Source organism: Zootoca vivipara, chromosome 3, assembly GCF_965207765.1.
Source record: "Zootoca vivipara chromosome 3, rZooViv2.hap1.1, whole genome shotgun sequence".
Classification (NCBI taxonomy): domain Eukaryota; kingdom Metazoa; phylum Chordata; class Lepidosauria; order Squamata; family Lacertidae; genus Zootoca; species Zootoca vivipara.
In genome coordinates, this window is record NC_142586.1 from 64,123,815 (window position 1) to 64,139,610 (window position 15,796).

The 15,796-nt window shown below is 41.1% G+C and overlaps 1 protein-coding gene across 18 annotated transcripts in view; it reads right to left on the minus strand.

Annotated features, from left to right (window-relative positions):
• SYNE1 (spectrin repeat containing nuclear envelope protein 1) overlaps positions 1 to 15,796 on the minus strand; it is a 296,175-nt gene that overhangs the window by 45,279 nt on the left and 235,100 nt on the right. For all 18 annotated transcript variants that reach the window (XM_088667313.1, XM_088667312.1, XM_088667311.1 and 15 more), the window contains 4 exons: positions 15,633 to 15,758; positions 14,990 to 15,145; positions 12,300 to 12,458; positions 11,723 to 11,889 (listed from right to left, as the gene is read on the minus strand). In XM_088667313.1, coding sequence (XP_088523439.1) covers positions 11,723 to 11,889; positions 12,300 to 12,458; positions 14,990 to 15,145; positions 15,633 to 15,758 — 608 coding nt within the window. The remainder of the gene's footprint in view (positions 1 to 11,722; positions 11,890 to 12,299; positions 12,459 to 14,989; positions 15,146 to 15,632; positions 15,759 to 15,796) is intronic.

A 15,796-nucleotide genomic window follows, 5' to 3' on the forward strand; every position in this document is an offset into this window, starting at 1 on the left:
AAACAAGCAACTCAACAAACAAAGAGGGTATAAAACAAAAGAAGGGGTGAGGAGTGATAAGTGGGGTGGAAGGGGAAGATAAGGAATGGACAAATAAAGGGGAATTGAGTGTCTGGGAAGGGGTTCAAGGAGAAGGTTTATGTAGTGGAATGAAGGAAATAAGATAAAAATAAAATAGAAGTGTTTATTTTAAAGGGGGGTGATGAGTGGGAGGAAAGGCTCCCCTATTGGAGACAGGTTAATAAACAGACTAGATAGGGGGGGGGTTCAATTTAAAAGGGGGAAAGAAGGAACCGAAAAGGAAAGAGAAGACAAAATGAGGGTGGAAACAAGTGAGACGGAGGGTAAAAATAAAGAGAGGATATATTGGGGAGGTGGGTTTGAGTGTATGGAAAGGGTTTATGTATTGAGGTGGAAGGAATAATATAAGGCTAAGGTAAAAGAGGTTTGGAGGAGAGAGAGGACAGCAGCTTAAAAAGGATAGAAATTTAGTAAAAGGGCTAGGAACTTGTGATTTTATTTTTGCCTGTTTTTTCCTAAAGGGTTAAAATGTATAAAAAGAGGGGGGTTGGGTGTTAAAAAGTGGAAGGTGGAAGTAATAGACGGTGGCAATACTAAAAATATTGGTTAAAATATTAATATATTCTTTTCTTTTCTTTTTTTAAAAAAAGGGGTGGGTGGGTGGGGGGTGAAACAAAATCAAGGTCTTTTTGTTGTTATTGTTCTTATAGAAGAAAAATTTAAGGAAAATGAAAAAAGGGGGGGAAGAAAGATATATATATATAATATTTATAAAAATATTTACATATTTTAAAAAATAGCATTAAAAGTATAAAAATTTTTTTTTAGAAAGAATAAAAATAAAAAGGGGTTTATTATATATATATATATGTATATATGTATATGTATATATATATATATATATATATATATATATATATATATATATATATATATTTAAAAATGGAAAGAAAAACAAAAAACAAACGAGGCCTTTCCAGTGGGCCTTCCTTTGGACTTTGGGCGCGCTACTCGGCGGGAAAGCAGGCCCAGGTTGAGTCTAGGCCCAGCCTCGTGTTCCCGCAAGGCCGCAGTTCGTCCTCCTACCTCTCCCTCAATTTAGCGGCGGGGGTAGCGGAGGCAGCTCGATGGCGGGGTATCTGGGTCAGGGTCTCTCCCCTTCCCCCAGGCACCCCACTCTCACTCCTGAGTCCCTTCGGCTTCGGGGCTCCAGGTAGCCGGGTGATCTCGGCGCGGTAGCGCAGCAGCAGCAGCAGGGAGGATGACAGGTCCGAGGCTCCTCTCCCTCCCTGGATCGAATGCGGTGATGGCGGCGGCAGCAAGAAGGTCGGGGCTTTTTATTTTTTAAGATCCCCCTTCCCTCTCTGAGGCTCCGGCGCGCTGCGGGGCGGATGATTCAAGGCCCCGGGGCTCAGTATGAGCGGCGGCCGGGTGCCCTCAATTCCGGCCTGAAACACACTGAGGTGGCAGGCGGGGGGGGGGACCCCTCAACCGATTCACTAGACACCCCCGGCTCTCACGCAGCGGCGGCGGTGGTCCCGGCAGGTCAGGAGCCCCCCGGGCAGTCTAGATCTGCCGACTGACCTCAGGAGCTCCGTGGCGCCGTGGCGCCCGCCATAATGCTTCGCCGGAAGTCCCCTACAAACCCTATTTCTGAAGTCTTGGACTCTACAGCTCAGTTCTTAGAACACACTGTGAGTATTAAACAAAACAACAAAATGCTTTCAGATGTAAGAGTAAATTGTAGCATTATTTTTTACAGTAGCACTACTCTTTTTACAATAGAAGTAGTTCTTTCAAGATGCAGTGCTGTTAAGAGAAAGAAAAGACTTATTGGTACCCATTTTGGTCCAAGTAGTGTTTGCCGTTGATAATAGCCACCATAACTTTTATCTTGATTAGCAAACAAATGAGCTATTATTCAGAATTTTTCAGGTTATTTTTTCTTAGTGTAACAACTGTGTAGTTGTTATGGGGAATCCAGACCTCTTTAATCAGTGCATAACTTTTCATGTGGGGCTATCACATTTTTCCCAACCCAAGATTGCACTATTTTGCCAACATTTTAATCTGTAACAACATAATTGATGCAGAACAGTGTTTTGTCTTTTGTGGTTAAGCTATATCCACAACGAACCGTTGGCACAACTCAAACAAAAGCTGGATATAAAACAGAAAAAACTTGGCCCTAAAAATCTTTGGGCCAATTTATTTTGCTTATTTTTTCTTCCCTGTACAATTAAGTACTTCTTTACTCCCACATACAGGATTGCATAGAAAACAGGTGTGGGCTTTCAGCACTTATACTTCTCCATAGGACCTTCCACATGATGGAAGGGATCATGGGGAGAAAAGAAGTGGCTGGTTCACATATTCAAACAGCCATTTGTCAACTTCGGTAAGAACAGATTTACTAATCTGCAGGGGCCTTTATTGAAACCTTGTTAGAAGTACACTGGTGCATAAAGAGAAAATTAACAATTCTGTTTGGCTGTTTTTGGAACATAACTTTCATAAGCAATAATACAATTTCACTTTGTTTCTCAAGGGCTAATGCATGTTATATTAAATTGTATTTTTTTCTCATTCAAATTTAAATTTAAAACAATATTATTATTTATAATAAGCACTCTTAATCACACACACAAATAAAAGAAGTGCTTTCTAAAATTTTCTCCAAAATCCCGGTAGTGGCTGAGTGTTATATAAACAAGCTGCTCTTCTCACAACATAAATGTGATAGTCAACTGAAGGCTGAAGGATTTTGAAAGAAATATTACCTAGAAGCAGAACATATCCAGTTATGTTTAGAAAACCAAGTACTATTTGTCACAATGACACACAAAATGCGCCCAAAGGATTTACTTTGATTTTACAACTTTCATTTTCTTCATGACAGCAAATCTATCAAATATTTCTAAAGCAAAATATGTTACATACAATTTCACCCCTATTAGCCTTGAAAAAGACTAGCAAGGAAAGTTAGTGAAGGCAGATGAAGCAATTATTTTCAAAACAAGAAAAATAATGAACAAACTTATAGGCGATTTACATGGATTCCCCCCTCCCCCCAGGAAACAATTTCCCTTTAATTATCAGATTCCTGATAAAAGATATTCCAGAGTGTTTTTACAGTGTTCAATTACAGGGCGCAGAAGGGACCGGTCCTGTTACCTTTTCTGATAGGTCCCTTAGCAGCTGTTTTAGAAGAAAGAGGTAAGCCCCGCCCCACATAATTGATCACAAGATGTGCATGCACCCTATTTGAATGGGAATGCTCATTAACTTTGGGGGCAACCCCCTCAAATATTTTATTGGGGGGCCAAAGGGACCTCAGCCCCTAGGAATTGGCTCCTGTGCTTAGATGGCCATAGCAGGCATAATTTGGTTTAAAATGGTTGTGGTGGGGAGAGTGTCCAGAAGATAGGATTTCACTGAAGGCTCTTTCTCCCCTCCCCAATGTGAGCCTTGGATATTGCCCTCTGAATATAACATATTCCAAAAAGTATATGCAATAGTTGCCTTTTCAGACCCAAAGTGCTGGAATAGGTGCCAGTCTGTCAGGAGAGAGCAGCCTAAACCAAAAGGTACGTAGGTCCACTCTGTGCATGTGCAGCTTTTAGAATCTTTAGCTTGACAGGTCCCAATTTGATCTCCAAGCATTGTTTTCCCATCATGCCTGAACACCCTAGAGCTGCTGCTGTGCGGTCGCATGGAAAGGGTGTGGCTTACCTACTACGCTCACAGACGGTCTCAATTAAAAAGCAAATCGGTAGATAAGTCACAATCATGCATTCTCACCCTGTAATTGTGAAGCATTCACAGTGCAAATTTGCACAATTGCAGGTGGAGCTAAAAGCACTGTACCTTGAAATAAAAATAAAGTGAAGCCAGAAGAGAAAAAGACTTACTTAGATCTACAGAGGGATTGGAAAAAGGCACAATTCCTGCCTTGCAGGTTGGTTAATATATGAAACAGCAATACCGAAAACAGATTAAAAGTAAAAATAAGATAAGAAATAAAAGCATTGAGACTAACTGCGGCATTTTCCTTATTTCTAATTTCTATATTCTTGGGGGCGGGGGCAGGGAAAGCAAACACTTGGGTGCTCCTCTAGACATTTTTGCAGGTTTTTCTGGCAACAAACCAGGCAGCTTTCCATCTCTGCCTGAAGGAAAGTGTGAATTAAATAAACACTTTTAAGTTTTAAACACCAGCAACTGAACCAAAACCTCACGTTGTAAACCTGCTTTGACTTAGGTAAGCTTAGAATCAAAGTCTGAGGGATATATCCACACGCTTTGGGTTTGGAGAAGATTATGTAGAAATCATGACAGAGCTATCAATAGCTTCTCATTCATCAAATGGCAAATCCCTTGACTAAGCCTAGCAACATAATTTGTGCTTCAAACCACATGGAAAATAAACATGTGCCCATAGGCTTCCTCTAGCCGTTTTGCTCTCTGCTTGAATCAGGGCTTACAGGATTTGTTTGCATGCATGTTATCTAGGAAACACAGTTGCGTGGGAACAAGGACACATACTAACTCAAATAGATGTGCAGGTAAATGTCATGAAAGACAATGGAACGAATGCAGTTCTTGTTGTGTGTATGTTAGCTGCAGCACAGCTGCAGACACTGTAGCCTCTATCTCCTTTGAGGTAAATATGCAACAATAACCTTGGGAGTCAGTGTTCTAGGAAAACATGCAGCGATTCTGAAAATCCCTAGGCATGCTGCTTTAAGAAGCTTGGTCTAAGTCCTTTCTCTTGCTTCAGAGAGCTCATGTTCAAAATAGCAGCTTGAAATCATCACATGATAGGTTTAAACAAGGTTATATACATTTAGCAAGCCTGATACACAAGTACAGTAAGTCCCCTGTGACTTGCTGTACATTCCTTACAGCCCACATCTTAACCATTTGACCTTGCTCACTTTCTAATCTAATTGTCCAGGGTCATTATTCTTTATTAACAAATAACTTTAAAAGTAACATTATATTTGCATTACAACAACTAGTTAAATCCTAAATAATCTGGCATTTTTATATCATTTTAAGAATGCATGTGTGGGGAATTTTTTGGTACCATTAAACACTATGATATTTCTTTTTAGACAAATACATGTCTTAAAGTATTTTTTTATACTGAACATGCATTTACTATTATTCAAGTGCACTACATTGTATCATGAAGTCATCGAATCATGATTAAGCCAGACAGCTGGCTTCTAATAATAACTTGTAATGTTTTTTTAAAATAAATAAATAAATAAATAAGAAGTTTAAGGTTCTTTCAGATTTCCTCCCAGCTTTATTTCAATTCTACAAGGTATAACCATACAGGTCTTAAGATGGCTTTAGAAAAAAAGCAAGTTGGATTCAGAAAACATATCTATATATCTAGAACTTAAAGCACTGAAGAAGAAGAAAATAAATCTGTTTCCTAGTTGACTGAGAAGGCTGTATTGCAGCAGCTCTGATACAGTTCTCTCATAATAACATTCTCTTAGGAAATAAGTAACACATAAAATGCTATGTATAGCTTGCTGGTAATATGTGTCTTTGGTGATTTAAGATAAATCCAGAATGCTGATAGCAAGGATCAGAGTGTATATTGTGCTTGAAATATTTCTGTAAAACCAGTCTCCATGCTGGCCCTTTTCTGTGCCTCCTTTACAGCACATGGAAGATTGTGAAGTCAAATGCATTTTCTGCTATGGCTCATGTGTAGTTTGTGATCCCGCATTTAATTGGCAGTAAAACTAGGTGTACAGTTTCACTGAGCAAGTTACTCCTATGAGCAGGGTGGTTGTTTCCCGTTCATTTTGCTCATTCCAGAACGGCAAACATTTGTGCTTTATAAAATGTAAGGATCTGTTTATCAGCACTTAGCTCCCATTTAGTCACCTATTCAACATGGAAAAGGTCTAAAATAGGAAAAGAAACACATAAAAGGAAAAATAATAATGAATCAAAATGTTCACATGCCTTGTCACATCGCAATTGCAATCAGGGAGGTCTGAATCCACACTGCGGTCATCTGCCATCTTCACGGCCCATAAATCCACCAATACCAGCATTAAGCTTTCCAGCACAAAAATTAAGAACATTCAGTCCAAAATCTTCTCTAGTGTGTGCCACACAGAGCACCATGTGCACACAGAAAATGCTCACACTCCCAACAAATGTTAGTAACTCACTGCCTGATAATATGAGCCCAAGCAGTGACAAGTGGTCATGTTTCTAAATAAAACTTACATTCATCAACATGTGCCAGGGTGATCTCCTGGAATGTAGGCCACGAATGGGGGAGGGAAGGGGGGGGGGAGCCTCCACTGCAGACTCTGAACAGTTGTAGACTCAACTGTCCAACAGTCCAGGAGAAAATGTGCCCAGTTATCATAAACAAAGCAGAGGTCTGTGTTTTTCTTTCCTTGTTTTGCTGGGTAATATTGGGGTGATTTCTTTTTTAAGAGATATAATTTCTACTGGACTATAAGAGCAAGGGATTAAAAAATGAAAACAGTAAGGAAAAGAGAAAAAGTTTAAGTTCAGAATAGGTTTAAGGTTTAAGCTTGAGTAAAGATACAAAATAAATTTGCACTGAGCATGTTCCTTGTTTAATGATTTTATGCAAATCCCCGCCCCGAATAAGTATCAACAAACTTGGGCACAAACCAGCCATAGTGAAGCAAGTCCCATTGGTATTAATGAGAGGCACACAAGCACACGTGTAACACTTATACTGACAGCAAGGGAATTTAAAACGTGTTTAAAAATGATAGACATGGACACTCTATTTTGTGGGGGAGGGAAATCATAGTAAATTTATTTATTTTTACTGGGTGTTTCTTATTTATCTACCCATCAACCAAATGAATTACAAGGTGCTTTTAGAAATACTATATTCCTTTGAATTGGGAAATAAGTTTGAAATGTTAAAATAGCTGATTCTTATTGATTCCTGTGATATCAAAGAAAGAAGTTTTAGAACAAAAAGTGAATGATTTATAGGGGTGCTGGGTGGAAGAGCAGATCACCTGGTATGGTGGAGCCGAAGCAACAGCCTCCTGGCAGTGATGTTGCTGCTGTTTACCTGGAGGGGGGCAGTGTTGAGGTTGAGGCTATGCAGATTCACCAATGGGAGCACCTGAATGCAGCATTGAAGACAATATTGGGCTAGATGGAATAGTGATCTGACTCCATATAAGGCAGGTTACTATGTTCCATCCACTGCCTTCTTTGCTTTTCACTTTGCTTAGCCAAAGGTGAGCACTTCTGCATTCAGGGCAGGAGGGGGAAATGGGAGACAGGAATTGAGTGGGTGCTTCTCAAGTGCCTTTGGGGGGAAACCTTCCACCTCTTTCGGGATGGAGAGTTGTACATCCCCAGCCAGAATTTGTGTGTGTGCAGACCATATTTTTAATAAGGAAAAATTCCATGTTAGCAATTTCAATGAAATGGATTGAAAATAAAATTTACTATGAGGTATTGTTTATTTTTATACACCACCTTTCATCACCTAGAATCCCAATATTCAGGGTCAGTGAGCTGATCCAGTTTCAGTATCCAATATCGTATTGGGTTTTATCCTCCGGAAATGGAAGTCTCTTTGATGCAGCAATGGATTCCATTTTGGGAGTGGGGAGGAAGGCACTTTTTGCGGACCTCTCCTTCCTTCTGCAGCTCCCTGTGCCATCTCTCACCCTGTTCCAAAGGGGTTGCCAACCCTCTGGAACATATCAGAGGATCATGGGGACTGCAAATGGACCTAGGCCTTTATTCAGCAGAGGGGCACTATTGAAACCAAGTCACATTTAAAATTAAAGGAGAAAGCTTCTTATCCACTTGGGAATATCTGTAAAGGGGCAGTATGATACTAATCTCCATAGGCAGGTGTACTGCTATATACATACAGGTAATCAAGGAAAGAGGAGACAGGTGAAATAACCTGATGGGATTCAAAAACAGATATCGTAACAGAGGCATGGGAAAGCTTTCTAAGCCCAAGGACCGCAACACCCTCATGCCAGCAGTGGGAACGTCTGGAGGCAAAAGTGAGTGGAGCAACAGATGTGACCTTCACCTTCTGCAGTAGACTACACCCAAGCCATGAGAAAGTGAAAGATGTAAACACAGAAACACACTTCTCCACCCAGGCAAGCGAGAGGCCTTATCACAGTCCAAGGACACATTCCAGACCAGGCAAAAGAATTTGAGGAAGGCTGGTGAAGGGCCTGGGAAGAGTCTCAAAGGCCAGATAAAGAGGTGTGGGTAGCCTTGTTCAGCCCCTGAGTCTGAGGTTCCTTGCCCCTGCTCAAAAAGGTGTGGGGAAAGGGAATCAAAATACAGTAACCCACTTGTTGCACTGCAGCAGCTTCCTTATAAGGATGGGTTAGATGGCAAGGATGAGTTTAGAGAAAATATTATTGAACGGTTGCATGATAAAGGTTTGCAAAGTTGCATGGGATATTGAGAATGTGTTTAATGAGATACAATCCCTCTCTCATAGCACTAGGAGTGAAGACCACACAAAGAAACTGGCATCAGCTTCAAAATAAACAAAGGAAAGCATCCAATTACTGCCACAAGATCTGGCAACAGTACTCTAAAGCTCAGGGTCTTACTACATGTTGCAATGATTATGTGATTAGCAATTATGCCAAGGATTCTAAAAAAAAATACGAAGCAGCTCAGAGTGGTGGGGAGGATGGGTAATAGCCATTGCTTGGTGGGGCTTAAGCCTTCCCTCCCCAGCTGCAATTCCCCACCACCACCAATGTGCCTTCTAGTGAAAAAGACCAATTGCCATGTATATTTGGAGACACATAAATGTTGCAGTGCCTCTAACCATCTCCTCCCTCCCCACCCCAGATGAAGAAACCCACTACATTGTTGAACTTAGGCTCCTTTATGTAGCTTTGAAATGGAATTTTTAAAAAAAGATATACCGTACTTTCCCGTGTATAAGACTATGTATTTTTACTCCAAAATCATGTTCAAAATTAAGGGTTGTCTTATACATTGGTAGTGCATTGTGGGGACTTGGGATTGGTTGCTGCCGCGAGTTGGAGATTGTTATTGGTGGCTGTGGCAAGGGCTGGTGTTGATTTGCTGTCACTGCGGCAATTGGGCGGACGCTGTGCTGCTTTTTTCTGTGATGGGACAGAGGATAGGTTGCTTTTGGTCTGGTGGGTGAGCGATCTCTGGCATTCCCCCCTAAGAAAAGCTCAGCAACTCTGGGGGCAACCATCCCTCCAAAAGCTCAACAACTTTGAGGAATCTCTCCCCCCAGTTTTCTTAATTTTGAGTCCCCCAAAATAGGGGGCGTGTTATACACGGAAAAGTACGGTACATGGTACAAAAAACCCCAGAACCTCTAGGTCCATAGAGTTTAGGCCGGCTTAGAGAGTATGGTCCATGGGGTCACAAAGAGTCGGACACGACTAAACGACTAAACAACAACAACAGAGAGTTTCCTAAAAAGTTCCATGAAACAAAATAACCAGGTTTTAATGTGGGGCATAGCTGAGAAAAGAAAATATATCCTCCATACACCTAAATAGGATTAGCTCCACTCCAGAGGAGCCTCTGAGTCTTTGCTTTTTCCTTCTAGACATGAATGACTATCATTCATTCTCATGAGGAGACATAAAGCCTCTACTTGGGGGCAACAAGCAGAACAGTACCCTCCAGCAGTGATCCCAAAGAGCCAATGGATCCAGATATCCAGGCGACAGGCACTTCAGAGCTACTCAGGAGGAGGGAGAAGCACATGGAAACACCTGCATCGGCCAGGGCCTGGCTGAGACCCAGGAAGCAGGGGAGCCTCCAGTACCTGCATAAGCTCCCAGTTTGAGCTGCTTCACTGATGAGGCAATAGCTCTCATCTAAATTCCAGCCTCCTTGACTTGGGGAAATGGATAGTAAAGGTGCAATGAAGGAGAAGCTGCTTCCCTGGCATGACAAAATGGTGCAGCCACAATTGAGGACTTTATGAAAGCTGATCAGTGTTCTATGAACTGCTGAACTGTGATGAAACAGTTGAAATTGAGCAAAACATTTGGGAGGTTTGAGAGGAAGCAGCAGAACCCAAATAGCTTCACTGAAGCAACTCATTTAGTTAAATTAGGAATGCATTAGGAAGCATTCTAAGCAGGAAAGTGTGTGTGTGTGTGTGTAAAAATGGCCTTTGGACTTCTTGAGTGGCCAACTACTGCTCTTTATAGGATTGATAAATTTAGAAACATTATTCTGCAGACCATTTGTACAAAATAAACAAAAATGGTTTCAGAATGAATGTACAGCTCTAGATCTACTGTTTTCTATAAAACCACATCCTGAGGAGCCAAACAGGTGTTTTAAGAAATACCACTTCCTGTTATAATGAGACTAATGTCTCTGTGTTGGCATCTGCTTTGAAAAATCCAAACCTTTACAGGAGAGTAAAGGTGTAAAAATGGCCACAATGGCTAGAGTAGACTTTACCAACCAGTTGCCCTCTAAAAGTTTTGGAGAAACTCCCATCATTACTGTCTGTTGGATAGCTCAGTTGGTTAGATTGTGGTGCTGGCAAAACCAAGGTTGCAGGTTTGATCCCCGTATGGGGCAGCTGCATATTCCTGCATTGCAGGGGGTTGGACTAGATGATCCTCAGGGTCTCTTCCAACTCAACAATTCTATTATTCTATGATCCCTGTCTGTTGGCCATGGTGACTGCGGCTGATGGGCATAGGAGTTTGAGGAAGGCTAGCTACACCTTACAGAGTTTAGCACAGCATAGGGCAAGGTTTCAGAGCAACGACAGCCAGACTGCTGACTCTAGCTGCATACACACTTTTCATTTTAGAATCAATGAAGACTGAGTACCGTACTTGTTTTTTTTCTATGCAGTCATACACACAATCTAAATCTAGTCCACCATGAAATTTGCTGGGTGACCTTGGGCCAGTCATTGTCACCATCTCTTAGTCTATCCTACCTCACAAGATTGTTGTGAGGATGAAATAGGGAAGAGAAGAACTGTGTACACCAGGCACCCCCAAACTCAGCCCTCCAGCTGTTTTGGGACTACAATTCCCATCATCCCTGACCACTGGTCCTGTTAGCTAGGGATGATGGGAGTTGTAGTCCCAAAACATATGGAGGGCTGAGTTTGGGGGTGCCTGGTGTACACCACCTTGGGATCCTTGGAATTTACAGGTAGTATAGAAATGCAATAAACAAATTAAAAAAAACAGGTGTATTGTTTTATCTCTAAAAGCACTTCTTGAGAAACTGGTTTCATTTTGAAAATAAACGCTCACTGCAGATTGATTCTGCACTGTCTTGTTTTGTGTTCATTTTTTTTACTCACAAAAAATCATTTGGGGGGGCAGGGGTTGTTACATAAGAGCCCCAGATGCCCTTCAATTGTGTAACCTTAATTTACAGGTATACAGTTGAATCATACCTGCAAAATAGCCATAGCCTGAAAGCAGCCTAGATACCCTTACAATATATGCAGTTATAGGTTGAGCAGCAGTATCAAATTTCAAAATGAACACAGACATTATATGTCAGGTACTATGGATCATGAAGAATAAATGCCAAGAAAGAAGGACAGTAAGTAAGGATGATGATGGTTGGTTAAGGTAAAGCTTCAGCTTTGTGTTTAGCCTGCTTTGATGATCATCAGCACAAGCACCAACTATTTTACCTGGCTGCGATGAGATCTAGAAGATGCTGCCATCTGTCATTGACCTTGCCAAGTTTGTACTCAATCTCCAAAGCTTTGCTTTCATGGCTTGCTTTAGCAAGTCGCTCCCCCATTTGCTGGAGCTGGACTTTATTCTCTTGAGCGACTGCAATTTCATCTTGATAATCCTGGGTGACAGAGGGATTGAGAGAGACCATAAAGCTTATTCACAACACCCTCCAGCTGAAGACTAATAAAACAGGCACTTTGTAATGCTTGTTTCAACAAAGCCTTGCAGAATATTTAAATCATAGCTAAAAACAGTGTTCCTTCCTATTGCTTACCTAGCTGTTTGCAGCAAATAATGACATAATACATAGCTGCCAAGTTTTCCCTTTTCTCGCGAGGAAGCCTATTCAGCATTAAGGAATTTCCCTTAAAAAAAGGGAGAACTTGGCAGCTATGACATAATAAGAATGAAATACAAACACAAATTATTACACTTGATTATTTCCAAGTGCTTACCTAGCTTAATGTAACTGTCTAAACTGAGAATGTTTGTAGAAAGGTCTACAAAAGAAATTCAGAAGCACTGTACCTTTTTGAGTTTTTCTATCATTTCTTCAATGAGGATATCTCCATTCTGGGAAACTTTACTCTCCATTTGTGTCAACCATTCACAGAGCTCCTTGTTCTTCTCACTGAAGACTGCCCACTCATTCAGTCTCTCACTCACTTGCTGCCGTCTCAAGGAAACCTTTAAAAATGTGCAGAAGGAAGTAAATAAAAAAATCACACTGTGACAAAAACAGAGTCCTTAAGCCACCGTACAGGTGTTTCTGAACTGAAGAGAGAAGTGAAGACAAAACCTTTCACGACTCCTTTAACAGCTTAATGATCATGGTTAATCTCAGGATAGTTCTGGATCAAATCCCATTTAAGTCAGGAAGGCAGCTTCAAATACGGGGAGGTCACACAAAGATGAACTGTAGTCTTCAGTATCATGCACAGGCTCTGTTCTACTGTCCTAGGTATGCTGAAGTAAGGAGATCTCCATATAAGCTGAAAGGGTACAAGTCAGTATTTCTGTGTGACTATTAGGTCCAGTCGTGACTGACTCTGGGGTTGCGGCGCTCATCTCGCGTTATTAGCCGAGGGAGCCGGCATACAGCTTCCAGGTCATGTGGCTAGCATGACAAAGCCACTTCTGGCGAACCAGAGCAGCACACGGAAATGCTGTTTACCTTCCTGCTTGGAGCGGTACCTATTTATCTACTTGCACTTTGACGTGCCGTCGAACTGCTAGGTTGGCAGGAGCTGGGACCGAGCAACGGGAGCTCACCCCGTCGCAGGGATTCGAACCGCCGACCTTCTGATCAGCAAGCCCTAGGCTCTGTGGTTTAACCCACAGCGCCACCTGGGTCCCTTGGTACCCCCTGCTTATTGACATTAGGCAGGCACCCTTGCTATACTGTTTTAGATGCCTGCTAAAATAAAATAAAATGATTTCAGCAAGCCAATCCAGAGACATAATTTAGTTATGTATACATGGGTTTTATTTTACATTTATTGATTTTATATTGTTTTATGTACACTGTTTAGAGATTTTTTTTATTAACTGGTTTATATTTTTTTCTTCATACACACACATATATACATTAAAATAAATAAATATAGGAGGCCAGTCTAGGTTTGCCTTGAGTTAACAGGAAACAGAGAGTTGCTATTTGAATCCATACTTTAAATTGGGGGGGGGGGACAAAAATCATCTTAACATTTGGCATGTGAGGAAGACTTCATCGTGAAATGAGACCTGAGGCAAACTTTAAGTCACTGCAGATCTAGATTGAAATACCAGTACTTTTACTGCTCACACTAATAATTTAATCTGTATTTGTCCAACAGGCATTTTTAAAATGAAAGCCATGCATGTAAATTGGCAACTCAATCCATAAATATGCCCACTATTGGCACCAGATTATATACAAGTAATACGCCCATTGGCCACAAGTCCCATGGATGACTCAGGCATTTGCTTGTCCTTTTCTAGCCAACACATCTAAAGACATGAAGAATGACATCAAAAAAGCAATAAGCAGAAAGTCTTGGGGAGACAGTACAGCAGGAAAATAATAGATGTCTGGTTTAACAAGATGACCCCTGTGTATGAAATCATAAGTACTCTGTTTTGATCTTAAAATGTAGACTAAAGGAAGATTAGGCAGATTCAAGAAGACCTTGAGAGAAAATGCCCTGCTATTTTTCAAGGCAATTGTATGACTACAATCTAACGGCATCCTACTTACTGCAGCTGTTTCGTCTTTTCTATAAGTGCAGCTCCTTCTGAGTTTACATAAGCATCTCCACTGAGGAAGTGAACACTTCATAAAATGACTGCAGAAGACCCCCGTTTTTGTGTATTTCAAACTGAGATGCAAATGATACCACATTTCCTGTTGCGGTTCTCCACACACTAGTATTAGCAAAAATGTGGTTCTAGCAACCTTGCTTGTAAATACTCCTCTAGCGCACAGTATAACCATCAGATGGCAAAAGGCTGGTAAGTCTGGGTTCGTAGCATGTAAATCCTTACTTTTTCTAATTGAATGAATAGTTAGGGGCTTCCTGGGCTGGTGCAACTGTCTGTAACTTCTTACTGGTTCCCATATTGCACTGGAAGTTGCTTACTGGTTTTAGAGGGTATTATTATTATTATTATTATTATTATTATTATTATTATTAATGATGCTGTTTTCTACTCAAAATTGAAACTAATCCTACAATTGTTCTGCATGCTGTTCATGCATTCAGAGCTTTGTATAACAAAAGCAGTATCATATGGAAGCCCCCAATTTATAAATTTATTTTTGAACAATTTCAATAGACTATTATGCAAAACAGAACTACAAACACAACAAAAGGGAACGGGTGGGGAGCAGGCACATGTAGCTGAGATTCAATCTCAAGTAAAGTCTACTGTCTATTCACAGAAGTCCATACAAAGAGTCCCAATAGAGCTCCATTTGTGTCTAAGACAACCCCATAAACTTTTCAGCCAATAGGACTATGTCTCTTTATTACACATATACATACCAACTTTCCTTCAAGCAGCTCCTAGAGCTATATCAAGGCTGCTCAAGGGAGCTTCATTGTTGAGCAGGAAATTCTAACCCAAATTTCCCCCATCTAAACTCAACATTCCAGATGTCCACTGGTTCTCTGTTCTGACCTAAAGGTTTGGTGCAACCTAATGGTGAACGCCCCCCCCCATTAGTTCTACTACTTTACCTGGTGACAGAGTTCTTCCCATTGTCTGTGCAGTAGTTCAATGCGCTCATTGAGAACTGATATATCATCTGCACTGATAAAAGAGGACAGAGTCTCCTTCAACAGAGACAGGTGGGCAAGATCATCTGTCCACCCCTCAGCAGCACTCTCTAGCTCCTGGATTGGAAGAAGAAATTCTATGAGGCATTGGAATATTTGAGAAATACACATTTATTATTTGCTTTTGGTGATTCAGTGCAGTACTACCGGTATAGAAGAGAAACCCTTTTCTAGCATTAAGTCATTATAATTAAATAAAAATAGTTATCAAAAGCTTCCTATCCTAAATAATAGCAACAAAAAACAAGTATCTGGGTTCTGGTTCTTTGGCTCAATTCAAACATTCTGGCTTTGAAACATCCTTCCCCCAGCACAGGTGATCTGATCAAAGCTGGAGCCCTTCTAGGGGCTGCTTTCAAGCAAAACTTGAGATGTTGGGACATCTGATCATTGCCCCCCCCATCTGGTTTGACTACTGGGTGCCCAGTAGTATAGGCTAGCCTGCCTCATTTTCTGAACAATGGCTGCCGCAGCCACTTATATACCATTGCAGCTATATAGCATCTCGTTTAGGGCCAGAGTCTGTTATGCAGGAGTGTTTTACCTTACAACGAATCTGTTCGGTGTGGAGTTCATCATGATGGTCTGGCAGCGGCTGGGAGAGCTTCTTCTTGAATGATTTTAACTTTTCCAGAGAATCTGCTATGCCTTTTTCACATTTCTCCCAGTCCTGAACGGAGAGGGTGTGGGGAAAGACAATATGAATGT